Genomic DNA, 13,841 nt, shown 5'->3' with positions numbered 1-13,841 from the left:
AAGATAATTCTTTTCACTAAGCAGATTTTATGTTAGTTAGTGTTTCAAGGGTTTTGGTCCTAGATGATCTCAGTAAGATATTACAGCTTTTAGCTGAGATTTTATGACCTATGTTTAGTAAAACATGCTTGAAACTAGAATATCAACTGATGCAAAGCTGTGTCATCAACACTCACAAGTATAAAACTACTTTTTTAAAGTAATAATTTCTTACTTCGAGCATGAAAAAAAAATCATGATGCTGAGCGCATATCATTATGTCAAGATAATGGCACTAGCATTTACTTCATTTAAGAATATTTTTCAACATATTGAGCAAAAAGGTCTCTTTTTTTTTTTCTACCAAGAAAAGTGCACTTGTTATTAGTGAGAATATACTTATTTTAAGGTATTTTTGGGTTCATTGAGGTTAGCGAATTTTACTGGTTTTGGAAAGTCTTGACAAGCCGAATTTTCTTGTTCTATTGGCAGATAATTTTGCTTAGACAAATAAAATACCCCTCATTTTTGTATTTTTTTCTTCTTGTTTTTGAACACTGACTTTTTGCAGTGTGTTTCATTCTAGTCTTGCTGCTACTGTATGATGTCATTTGATGAAGATGACTGGCCTTCCTCCCACCTACACACCAGCTGTACTGTGACTGTTGCTGGAACTACTTCCTGGGTGTGGAACATGTACGCTTCAAACATTTGTTGTCTTCCAGCAGGCATTCAGGAAGGACCAAGTGATCCACTGGATTCGTCGTGGACCTACAACCGTTTCCTGTCGCGGTCCTCCACTTCTTCTTCAAAGCCGCAGTTGTCCAGCCGAGAGGCGGAGACCCAGAACGAGCCTACTTTGTCCGGTCTGCGAGAAAGGAGGACAAGGATCTCGGAGTTGACGTCGTCGTTGTGTAAGTCTGCGCTGTCATCCCACAGGGGACATGTCCCACAAACTGTTCCTGTCTCCCTGCTCCCAGACCCCACAGGCCGCACGGCCTCCACGTACGCCCAAGGTGCTCGGCCCAAAGAGACCGCCTACTGCTCGTCCTCCTTTTCCAGCGAGCGAGAAAGCTCGCCAGGCCGTCACGTGTCCTCCGCTGCCAGTCGCTTTTCTCTCGCCCGCGACTTAAACGACAGACCCGCTCCTCGCTACCTGAACGCCTCATCCGGCCTCGCTTCAACCTATGAACACGCCGCAGCCACCTTGACCTCACGCCCCACCTGGCACAGCGCACCGCCCACCAGACCGGAAGCCCCGCCCCCACCGAGACCCGCCGCTGTAAGTGCGGAAGCACAAGGGCGCTACTCCACACGCCACCTTTTGTCCCGCCTCTTCTCACGCAGCTCCAGCCAGGACTCCTCCAGCAGCTCCTCAACTGTCGACGACGACACTCTGTCTGTGGACAGCGACGAGGGCGCCAGGATGTCTGCGCTGGAGGCGGAGTCTAGAAGGTGGGAGGCCATCACATCCGGCAGCAACCGCCGCAGACCCGACCTCACTCCAATACGGGAAAACAAAGACGGCGGTCTCTCCGATGCCCGGACATCGCAGAGCGAGGCTGACGGAGCGGCAAGTAGCAGCTACTCCTGGCTGTCGTCCTCCCTCCGTGGTCGCTGCCCTTCCCTTCTCTCCCGTCTGCGGAGGCACGCCCGCGACGACAGCACGTCCTCACCCGCCGGCGCGGAGGAGGGCCTCAGTCGTCCTCAGCACTTACTGAGAAGATGGGACGACCTGGAGCTCCGATCCACACAGGACGACAACAACCAAGAGGAAGAGGACGAGGAAGAGGATGAAGTAGAGCAAGGCGCCGTTGGTTTAGATCTCTTTGCACGTCCTCGCCGGCAGGAGGAGGACGACGACGACAAGTTACCTGAAGTGGAGGACGTTTCAGTGGGCTGGTCCCAGCGCCACAGGGTGGCTACATTTCAAAACAACGCCAACGCTCCTCAAGGTGGCGCCGAGCGGCCATTGGACGGCATTCCATCACTTAGCAGCGCCAGCAGCAAGCAAGAGAAGCTCCGCATTATTAAGGAAAGGTAAAAATGAACCTTTTGAGTATCAAACATGTTTGTTTACTCATGGGAAACCACACTTTTTTAGAATGTTGCCTATCGTTCACAACCATTATGAGAGACAAGGATACAGATGTATTTTTATTTATGCATTCTTACTTGTAAATAAATAAGTCTGTTTACAATGGGTTAATGGGAGGGCCTCTAGTCAATCCAATCCACTTTATTTATATAGCACATTTAAACAACAAGAATGTTTCCAAAGTGCTGCACAGCCATGTTAAAAACAATATTAAAAACAATATTATGCTCCACCAATGACTGAATAAAACAAAAAATAAATAAATATAAAACCAATATAAAAATAAATATGATTAAAAAGGATTTTAAAGGGTAAAACCAATTAAAACAGTAAATAGAAATCAAAATTTATAAAAAAAAAAACCCACAGAGGACAGAAGACCACACAACTCACGTAGTGTTAAAAGCCAAAGAATAAAAGTGGGTCTTAAGACGAGACTTGGCGTGGCGAAGTTGGTAGAGTGGCTGTGCCAGCAATCGGAGTGTTGCTGGTTACTGGGGTTCAATTCCCACATTCTACCTTCCTAGTCACATCCGTTGTGTCCTTGGGCAAGACACTTCACCCTTTGCCTCTAATGGGTGCTGGTTAGCGCCTTGCATGGCAGCTCCCGCCATCAGTGTGTGAATGTGTGTGTGAATGGGTGAATGTGGAAATACTGTCAAAGCACTTTGAGTACCTTGAAGGTAGAAAAGCGCTGTACAAGTATAACCCATTTATCATTTATCATTTATAAAACACTCCACTGTGGGAGCAGTTTGAACATGGAGGGGCAGAGTGTTCCAGAGCTTAGGGCCGACCACAGAGAAGGCCCTGTCTCCCCTGGTTTTAAGTCTGGTCTTGGGCACCACAAGCTGGAGCTGGCTCTCGGACCTCAATTTGGAGTGTCAATTTGGATGAGGTCCGAGATATACTGAGGTGCCAGTCCATGTAAAGCTTTAAAAACAAACAGCAAGGTTTTAAAATCAATTCTAAAATGAACAGGGAGCCAGTGCAAACTCTCAAGAATTGGGGTTATATGCTGGCGTTTCCTGGCCCCTGTTAAAAGTCGTGCTGCCGCGTTCTGGACTAACTGCAACCGGGAGAGAGCTTAATTAATACAAGTACACCTTAATGGTTCACAATCCTTCGACAGGGACACGCGCTGTTTGTACGCCAACTGACAAGTTAGCCATGTTTGTAAACAGCAGGACTTGAATCTTCCTGCTGTCTCGTAGGCTGCTGCTGGAAGACTCTGACGAGGACGAAGGAGACTTGTGTAGAATCTGCCAGATGAGGGAGGAGTCCTCATCCAACCCTTTGATCCAACCTTGCTGCTGCACAGGAAGTCTGCAGTACGTCCACCAGGAATGCATCAAGAGGTGGCTTTGCTCCAAAATTGGCTCTGGTAAGTAAGTGGTCATGTGACCTGTGCTTGTTCGTTATCTTAGTCATCCTTTTCATTTGGTCTTGTAATATCTGATGTCCTTTAGGGAAATACAGTACAGGCCAAAAGTCTGGACGCACCTTCTCAGTTCAATGCGTTTTCTTTATTTTCAAGACTATTTACGTTGTAGATTGTCACATCAAAACTATGACACCTGCACTGCAAAAAGTCAGTGTTCAAAAATAAGAAAAAAACAAACAAATTAAGGGTATTTTATTTGAACTAAGCAAAATTATCTGCCAATAGAACAATAAAATTTGGCTTGTCAAGACTTTCCAGAACAAGTAAAATTAGCTAACCTCAATGAACCCCAAAATACCTTAAAATAAGTATATTCTCACTAATAACAAGTGCACTTTTCTTGGTAGAAAAAAAAAAGACCTTTTTGCTCAATATGTTGAAAAATATTCTTAAATGAAGTAAGTGCTAGTGCCATTATCTTGACATAATGATATGCGCTCGGCATCATCATTTTTTTTTTCATGCTTGAAGTAAGAAACTTTTACTTTAAAAAAGTAGTTTTATACTTGTGAGTGTTGATGACACAGCTTTGCATCAGTTGATATTCTAGTTTCAAGCATGTTTTACTCAATATAGGTCACAAAAATCTCAGCTACAAGCTGTAATATCTTACTGAGATCATTTAGGAACAAAACTAGGGATGTCCGATAATATCGGCCTGCCGATATTATCGGACGATAAATGCGTTAAAATCTAATATCGGAAATTATCGGTATCGTTTTTTTTATTATCTGTATCGTTTTTTTGTTTTTTTTAAAATTAAATCAACATAAAAAACACAGGATACACTTACAATTAGTGCACCAACCCAAAAAACCTCCCTCCACCCATTTCTTTCTGTTATCAATATTCTGGTTCCTACATTATATAAAAACAGTCTGCAAGGGATACAGTCCGTAAGCACACATGATTGTGCGTGCTGCTGCTCCACTAATAGTACTAACCTTTAACAGTTAATTTGACTAATTTTCATGAATTACTAGTTTCTATGTAACTGTTTTTATATTGTTTTACTTTCTTTTTTATTCAAGAAAATGTTTTTGATTTAGTTATCTTATTTTATTATTTTTTTTAAAAAGTACCTTATATTCACCATACATGGTTGTCCAAATTAGGCATAATAATGTGTTAATTCCACGACTGCATATATCGGTTGGTATCGGTAATTAAAGAGTTGGACAATATCGGAATATCGGATATCGGCAAAAAGCCATTATCGGACATCCCTAACCAAAACCCTTAAAACAAGTAAAACACTAACATAAAATCTGCTTAGTGAGAATAATTATTTTATCAGACAGAAAATAAGCAAATATCACCCTTATTTGAGATATTTAATCTTACTTAGATTTCAGTTTTTGCAGTGTGTGAAGTGAAAACCATTTCAGGTGACAACCTCTTGAAGCTCATGGAGAGAATGCCAAGAGTGTGCAAAGCAGTAATCAGAGTGGCTACTTTGAAGAAACTGGAACATAAAACATGTTTTCAGTTATTTCACCTTTTTTTTTTTGTTAAGTACATAACTCCACGTGTTCATTCATAGTTTTGATGTGACAATCTACAATGTAAATAGTCATGAAAATAAAGAAAACACATTGAATGAGGAGAAGGTGTGTCCAAACTTTAGGCCTGTACTGTATGTTGAAATAAAGCAGGATTTTCCGATGACCTTTTATTCTTTCTTCATAAAACACGCCCGCAGCGTGATCTACATCAACACAGACCAGGGCTGCCCAAACCTTTTCTAGCCAGGGCCGCACACTGAAATTAAAGCAAGGGGACCATTTGGATATTTGTCTTTTTAATACAATTCATAGATGTATTTCTTACCTTTTTAGGGTTTGTCTCAATTTTGGTCCCATGCAGGAACCCAGAAGAGTGTCAGTCATAAACATTGAAAAAAAACAAGTCTTATTTTCATTTTTTTAATCCTTAAGGGTTAAAAATCCTAGATCAACTTCAAACATACTGTATCTGTTCGATATAAAGTTTACATTTTATTTTGTTATATGGCAAAAAAAAATGCAACATGTTTTCCCCCCAAAATGTTAAAAGTGTAATATCTGATGTAGCCTTGAATAGATCAATAATTCATAGGGGTGTAACGGTACACAAAAATTTCGGTACAGTAAGAAAACAACAAAATATACATTTTTTGGTCATTTATTTACCAAATTTGTAAACACTGGCATAATGTACATATACACACAGGGTCCATTGCCAGGGTTAATGTGGTCAACATATATCAAATAAAAACTAAATAAGACAAGGCTCAGAATGGTTTCTTAACAAAACCTTTTTACCTATAAAGTGCTTTTTTTTTTTTGATTGATTGATTGAGACTTTTATGAGTAGATTGCACAGTACAGTACATATTCCGTACAATTGACCACTAATTGGTAACACCCCAATAAGTTTTTCAACTTGTTTAAGCCGGGGTCCACGTTAATCAACATTAACCTGCCTCAAGTTGTTGCTCAGATTAAAGAAAATGACAAAACTTTTCTTCTACATATAAAAAGTGCAACATTAAACAGTTTCAAGTCAACTCAGCCTCAGATTAACCCCCCCCCACACACACACCCCCAGCCTGGCTTTTGATTGATTTAGACTTTTATTAGTAGATTGCACAGTGAAGTACCGTAATTTCCGGACTATAAGCCGCACCTGACTATAAGCCGCACCAGCTAAATTTAGGGGAAAATACAGATTGCTCCATATATAAGCCGCACCCGACTATAAGCCGCAGGGTTTTGATGTGTAATTAGCGTAGTATATAGGGGTTCCTGCTACCACGGAGGGGATTGTCTGGACAGAGATGACTGTTTGGGAACGCAAAGCGTCCCATTTATTAACAATAAATCTTACAATCATTCAATCAAACTTTCACATCTTTGACATGGCGAACAGCAATCGTGCAGAGTACAAATAATACAACGGTGCAAAGTAATACAAAGTGCTCGCCTGTACGTTATCAAAATAACCAGCCTACCGGTATATGAAAGTCAGTCTTTAATCATTGTGTCATCGTCTTCCTCCTGCGTACTAAAACCACCGAAAGCCTCTTCGTCGGTGTCGGAGAAGAACAGGCCGTAAATAAGCCGCACCCTTGTATAAGCCGCAGGGACCAGAACGAGGGGGAAAAGTAGCGGCTTATAGTCCGGAAATTACGGTACATATTCTAACTTGGCAGTAAGAGGATATATGGGCTCATTGTTCTTCCACCATAGAAGTGGCTCCAAATGTAGTTTCTAATGCAATATGGTCTTAAATCTGCTGCTATAAAAACATTTGTTATTGCTTTAGCCCTGCCTGACTCGCCGAGGAGAGGCTGCTTGAATGCGGTGGTGACGCTTCAAATGGGTTAGCATGTTTGATGTGTTGTCAGAAGCAGCTGCTGAACAATGTCGGCAAACCTCCGTCCTCCATTGTTGTATCGCGCAGCCAAAGTGTTCCCAAACGGGAGATCTTAACCAGGCAGGAGGGTCTTCCAGCTCCGGCTTTTACATGTTGTCCTAGCCCGGTCGTTGCTAGCATGCCGTGTGTTGTGTTTACACAACGTGTGGTATGCTACTTATTATGTCCGTGTGGAAACTCGTTCGGTACACCTCCGAACCGAACCGAAACCCCCTTACCGAAACGGTTCTATACAAATACACGTACACCCCTAATAATTCATAACATTGATTTTGATGTATTTTTTGAGCAATAACAGTTTCAAAGAGTTATTGTGTTGTTAGTCAACATTGCAACTTGTTCACGCTACATTTCACCTGATTTTTTAAATGGTATTTTTAGAATGGCCCACAGGCCACACTTCAGCACCTCTGCTGTAGGTGCACCGCTCTCATGTGCGCTCTGTAGGTGCAGACTTCTTATTTAAATGAATCATGGAAGCAACAACATCCAAGCGAAAGGAATTTGTTGCTAAAAGGTTGCTTCTTTCATCTTCTTCTTCTTCTTCTTCTTCCGGGGTTCAGGCACAAATCTGGAGGCCATCACAAACTGCGAGCTGTGCAAGGAGAAGCTGCGCTTGAACATCGACAACTTTGACATCCAGCAGCTGTACAGGACACACGTGCAGGTTAGTAAGTCCGGCACAGGACCTGTGGGACAATGTCTGTGTGGTGAATGGACGTCTGGTCTCGCTCCACAGTCCGAATATGACGACTTCATCAGCAGTGGTCTCTATCTGGTAGTGCTGTTGCATTTTTGTGAACAGAGGTTCTCTGATGTCCTGGGGGCAGTCGATGCAGCTGGGGTGAGGACTCTCTCTCTACTTGTGCACCTTATTGCAGCATGTGACTCTACGCATACTTACTGCAGCATGTGACTCTACGCATACTTACTGCAGCATGTGACTCTACGTATACTTAGTGCAGCGTGTGACTCTACGCATACTTACTGCAGCATGTGACTCTACGCATACTTAGTGCAGCATGTGACTCTACGTATACTTAGTGCAGCGTGTGACTCTACGCATACTTAGTGCAGCATGTGACTCTACGTATACTTAGTGCAGCGTGTGACTCTACGCATACTTAGTGCAGCATGTGACTCTACGTATACTTAGTGCAGCATGTGACTCTACGCATACTTAGTGCAGCATGTGACTCTACGCATACTTAGTGCAGCATGTGACTCTACGCATACTTAGTGCAGCATGTGACTCTACGCATACTTAGTGCAGCGTGTGACTCTACGCATACTTAGTGCAGCATGTGACTCTACGTATACTTAGTGCAGCGTGTGACTCTATGCATACTTAGTGCAGCGTGTGACTACGCATACTTAGTGCAGCGTGTGACTCTACGTATACTTAGTGCAGCGTGTGACTCTACGCATACTTAGTGCAGCGTGTGACGCTACGCATACTTAGTGCAGCGAGTGACTCTACGCATACTTAGTGCAGCTTGTGACTCTACGCATACTTAGTCCAGCGTGTGACTCTACGCATACTTAGTCCAGCGTGTGACTCTACGTATACTTAGTGCAGCATGTGACTCTATGCATACTTAGTGCAGCGTGTGACTCTACGTATACTTAGTGCAGCGTGTGACTCTACGCATACTTAGTGCAGCGTGTGACTCTACGCATACTTAGTGCAGCGTGTGACTCTACGCATACTTAGTCCAGCGTGTGACTCTACGTATACTTAGTGCAGCGTGTGACTCTACGCATACTTAGTGCAGTGTGTGACTCTACGCATACTTAGTGCAGCGTGTGACTCTACGCATACTTAGTGCAGCATGTGACTCTACGCATACTTAGTGCAGCGTGTGACTCTACGCATACTTATTGTAGCGTGTGACTCTACGCATACTTAGTGCAGCGTGTGACTCTACGCATACTTAGTGCAGCGAGTGACTACGCATACTTAGTGCAGCGAGTGACTCTACGCATACTTAGTGCAGCTTGTGACTCTACGCATACTTAGTGCAGCGTGTGACTCTACACATACTTTGTGCAGCGTGTGACTACGCATACTTAGTGCATCAGTGTGTGTGTACTTAGTGCAGCATGTGACTGTACGCATACTTAGTGCATCAGTGTGTGTGTACGCATACTTAGTGCATCAGTGTGTGTATACTTAGTGCATCTGTGTGTGTGTACTTAGTGCATTGTGTGACTGTACGCATCATTAGTGCATCAGGCTACTGTGTGTATATTTAGTGCATTGTGTGACTGTGTGTATACTTAGTTCGTCCCTTTGACTCTGCGTATATACTTAGTGCGTCGTTTGTCTCTGTGTGTGTATACTTAGTGCGTCCTTTGACTGTGTGCGTGTATACTTAGTGCATTGTGTGACTATGTGTGTGTATACTTAGTGCATTGTGTGACTATGTGTGTATACTGAGTGCATTGTGTGACTGTGTATACATATAGTGGGTATGGAAAGTATTCCGACCACATTAAAATGTTTCCCTCTTTGTTTCATTGCAGACATTTTTTAAAACCAAAAGTAATGTAATTTCTCCTGAGTGCACACTCAGCACACATCTTGACAGAAAAGAACACAAGTAGAAATGTGTTGAAAGAGGAATTGGTGAAATATGACCTGGTCTAAGTATTCACATCTTTGCTCAGTATTGAGTATTTGCACCTTTTTAAAACTCGTACAGCCGCGAGTCGTCTTGGGGATCTTCTGCCATTCTTTCTTGAAGAGCCTCTCCAGTTGGATGGTGAACGTTGGTGAACCAGTTGTGTCAGGTTGGATGGTGAACGTTGGTGAACCAGTTGTGTCAGGTTGGATGGTGAACGTTGGTGAACCAGTTGTCAGGTTGGATGGTGAACGTTGGTGAACCAGTTGTGTCAGGTTGGATGGTGAACGTTGGTGAACCAGTTGTGTCAGGTTGGATGGTGAACCAGTTGTGTCAGGTTGGATGGTGAACCAGTTGTCAGGTTGGATGGTGAACGTTGGTGAACCAGTTGTGTCAGGTTGGATGGTGAATGTTGGTGAACCAGTTGTCAGGTTGGATGGTGAACGTTGGTGAACCAGTTGTGTCAGGTTGAATGGTGAACCAGTTGTCAGGTTGGATGGTGAACGTTGGTGAACCAGTTGTCAGGTTGGATGGTGAACGTTGGCGAACCAGTTGTGTCAGGTTGGATGGTGAACGTTGGCGAACCAGTTGTGTCAGGTTGGATGGTGAACGTTGGCGAACCAGTTGTGTCAGGTTGGATGGTAAACCAGTTGTGTCAGGTTGGATGGTGAATGTTGGCGAACCAGTTGTCAGGTTGGATGGTGAACGTTGGCGAACCAGTTGTCAGGTTGGATGGTGAATGTTGGTGAACCAGTTGTGTCAGGTTGGATGGTGAACGTTGGTGAACCAGTTGTGTCATGTTGGATGGTGAATGTTGGTGAACCAGTTGTGTCAGGTTGGATGGTGAACGTTGGTGAACCAGTTGTCAGGTTGGAGGGTGAACGTTGGTGAACCAGTTGTCAGGTTGGATGGTGAACGTTGTTGAACCAGTTGTCAGGTTGGATGGTGAACGTTGGTGAACCAGTTGTCAGGTTGGATGGTGAACGTTGTTGAACCAGTTGTCAGGTTGGATGGTGAACGTTGGTGAACCAGTTGTCAGGTTGGATGGTGAACGTTGGTGAACCAGTTGTCAGGTTGGATGGTGAACGTTGGTGAACCAGTTGTGTCAGGTTGGATGGTGAACAGCCATTTTCAGACATGCTCAGTTGGGTTTAGGTCAAGAATGCTCACAGTGTTGATCCGAAGCCACTGCTTTGTTATTCCAGCTGAGTGCGTAGGGTCATTGTCTTGCTTGAAGGTAAACCTTGGGCCCAGTCTGAGGTCCTGAGCACTCCTGAAGAACTTTTCTTCTCTGTACTTGTCCGCATTCATCTTTCCTTCAATTGCAACCAGTCGTCCTGTCTCTGTAGCTCAAAAGCACCCCCATACCATGATGCTGCCACCACCATGATGCTGCCACCACCATGATGCTGCCACCACCATGTTTCACTGTGATGAGCAGTGTTTTCTCCACACACACCGTTTACAATCTTGGTCTCATCAGACCAGAGAATCTTTTTTCCCCTCCTAGTCTGGGAGTCCTTCAAGTGTTTTTGGCAAACTCTATGCAGGCTTTCATGCTTCTGTCGGGCCATGAAGGCTGCAGTGATAGTTGACTTTGTGGAACTTTCTCCTTGTCCCGACTGTGTCCCTGTAGCTCAGCCACAGTGGTCTTTGGTTCTTCTGGACCTCTCGCCAAGGATCTTCTCCCATGATTGCTCAGTTTAGCTGGACGACCAGGTCTAGGAAGAGTTGTGGTCGTCCCAAACTTCTTCCATTGGGCTCTTCTTTTGTAACCTTGGCCAGATCTGTGCCTTGCCACCATTTATGTCTCCGAGCTCCTTGGGCAGTTCCTCGGACCTCTCATGATCCTCAGTAATGTCTTCTGTAGAGGTAGGTGTGTCTTGCCTGATCAAGTCCGATCAGTTTGATCAAACACAGCTGGACTCCAATGAAGCATCTCAAGGAGGATCAGAAGAAATGGCCAGCATGTAGAATAGAATAGTCATTATATTTGCATATAACGAGATTAAGGACTCCAGTTTAAGGTGTGGTAGTGGGAACAAATATGGGACAAAAATAAATTACACAACAGGTAATATAGAAAAAACTAACAATTGAAATAAACAGACTACTATCCAATACAAATAATAAGCAATCCTGTACAATAGACAAAACACTAGAAATACAGAAGAAGACAAGAGTACCGGAGTAATAAATATCAATCAGTGTCGGACTTATTGCACTCGAAGGATAATATTGCACAGTAGGGTATTAGGGTAGGATATTGTATAGGGGTGAATTATTATTATTATAAGTTAGAGTTCAAGATGGTGACAGCTCTGGGAAAGAAGCTGTCTCTGAGCCTGTTTGTTCTGGCTCTGATGCACCTGTAGCGCCTGCCCGATGGTAGCAGGTGGAAGCCAGGGTGTGTGCTGTCCTTAGGGATGCTTTTTGCTCTGTTGAGGCAGCGGGAGTTGTGTGAATCCTTCAGGGAGGGGAGGGGGCAGCCGATGATGACTTTATGACCCTCTGAATCGCCTGTTTGTCTGCTTCAGTGCAGCTGGCGTACCACACTGTTATGCAGTACGGCAGCAATGTGAGTTTAGATAGGAGTCTAAAAACTTAGACCATGACTTATTTCACCCTTTCTTTTTCAACAAATTAGCAAACATTGCTTTGTTTTTTTTCAAGATGGGTGCTAAATTCATGAGAAATAAAATTCACTTTTTTTGATTTTAGCAAATTGCTGCATACTTTCCGTACCCACTGTACTTACCGCATCGTGGGGCTGTGCATGCGTAGCTAGTGCATCGTGGGGCTGTGCATGCATGCAAAGGTAAACAGGGTAATTACATGTTGGGTACACAGGTGATTATTTCACTGAGTAATCTAATAATTGGATTAATGGAGTCATCAATTAGTTGAGATAAAAAACAAAGATCATTTCTTGTAAATGTACTAAAGTGAAATGAGACTTTGACTACAGGAGCATGGCTGCACATGTTTTGAAATAAAGGTGTACTACTGAGAAGTAACTGATGAAGTATTTGACATTTGAGAAGTTCCTCCTCGGTGGTGCAGTGTTGGCTTTTTCAACTAGCAAGTGCTTAGCGTTAGCATGCAAACTGTAGATGCTAACATGTCCTCACATAAAATAAACGTTGACCTCGTTGCTGCTTGTTTGCTGCTCTTGAAGATAAAGGACACAACAATAAAGTGTTCTATTTATTTTACTCTCTTCTATACTTCAATTTGATCTCATTCTATTCCAATATATTTTATTCTTTTATATTCAATCCTTCTAGTTTAATGTATTCTATTCCCTTCTATTTTATTCTTTCATATTCAATCCTTCTATTTTATTATTTTTATATTATTCCCTTTTATTCTATTCAAATCTATTTTATTCTTTCATATTTAATCCTTCTATTTTATTATTTTATATTAAAACCTTGTAGTTTATTTTAATCTATTCCATTCTATTTTATTATTTTATATTCAAACCTATTTAATTATTATATTCCCTTTTTTAATTTATTCTATTACATTTTAATTCTATTTTATTCTACTCCAATCTGTTTTATTATTTAATATTCAGTCCTATTTTATTACATTCCCTTTTTTTTTTTTTTTTTTAAATCTATTCTATATTTTAATTAATTAAATTCCAATTTAATTTAAATAAATGGTATTCTATTCTATAGTGAAATGTTGGCTCTGTTTGACCGTGCAAACGTTTCACTATGAATGCAGCTGACATAGGCTCCAGCACCCCCCGCCACCCCGAAAGGGACAAGTGGTAGAAAAATGGATGGATGGATGGGAATCTTTTTCACTTTGACTTAATCACAAAACCTTCCTTTTTGTCTTCTTTGGGCCCTTTGCTCTTTTTCTCTTTCTTTGAGCCATCTCCTTTCAGTCCTCACACACACACACACACACACACGCACACACACACACACACACACACACACACACACACACACACACACTTGTATTTGTCCTTCCTAGACATTATCAGAACAAAAATGAAAGACAATCTATTGAAATGACTTATTAATGACTTTGAGAAAGCCCCAATATAAGTGTTACTGTACCTTTAAGAGATGTGCACCACGCTCATGTTTGTCCCAGCAACACAATATGAATGCAAGGTTGTTTTGATTAGTGAGCCGGGCTGCACAAGATGTTGTTGTTGTTGTTGTGATGAAAGACAAACGTGTTCCCTCTCACCTTCAGTTATTTAACCTGGTGAGAATCCTGCCTGACAACGTGGGCATTCTGGAAAGTAGGTTCT

The 13,841-nt window shown here is 42.5% G+C and overlaps 1 protein-coding gene across 4 annotated transcripts in view; it reads left to right on the top strand.

Annotated features, from left to right (window-relative positions):
* Window positions 1-13,841, top strand: part of marchf7 (membrane-associated ring finger (C3HC4) 7) — a 33,803-nt gene that overhangs the window by 18,682 nt on the left and 1,280 nt on the right. For 2 of the 4 annotated variants that reach the window (XM_062035068.1, XM_062035059.1), the window contains exons 6-11: window positions 705-893; window positions 960-2,019; window positions 3,292-3,461; window positions 7,502-7,605; window positions 7,678-7,782; window positions 13,784-13,832. In XM_062035068.1, coding sequence (XP_061891052.1) covers window positions 705-893; window positions 960-2,019; window positions 3,292-3,461; window positions 7,502-7,605; window positions 7,678-7,782; window positions 13,784-13,832 — 1,677 coding nt within the window. The remainder of the gene's footprint in view (window positions 1-704; window positions 894-959; window positions 2,020-3,291; window positions 3,462-7,501; window positions 7,606-7,677; window positions 7,783-13,783; window positions 13,833-13,841) is intronic. The other 2 variants (XM_062035078.1, XM_062035088.1) reach the window with 2 other exon arrangements.

The sequence above is a fragment of the Entelurus aequoreus genome, linkage group LG02 (assembly GCF_033978785.1).
Source record: "Entelurus aequoreus isolate RoL-2023_Sb linkage group LG02, RoL_Eaeq_v1.1, whole genome shotgun sequence".
NCBI lineage: Eukaryota > Metazoa > Chordata > Actinopteri > Syngnathiformes > Syngnathidae > Entelurus > Entelurus aequoreus.
Note: the sequence above shows the minus strand (reverse complement) of the source record. Positions and strands in the feature narration are given on the sequence as shown.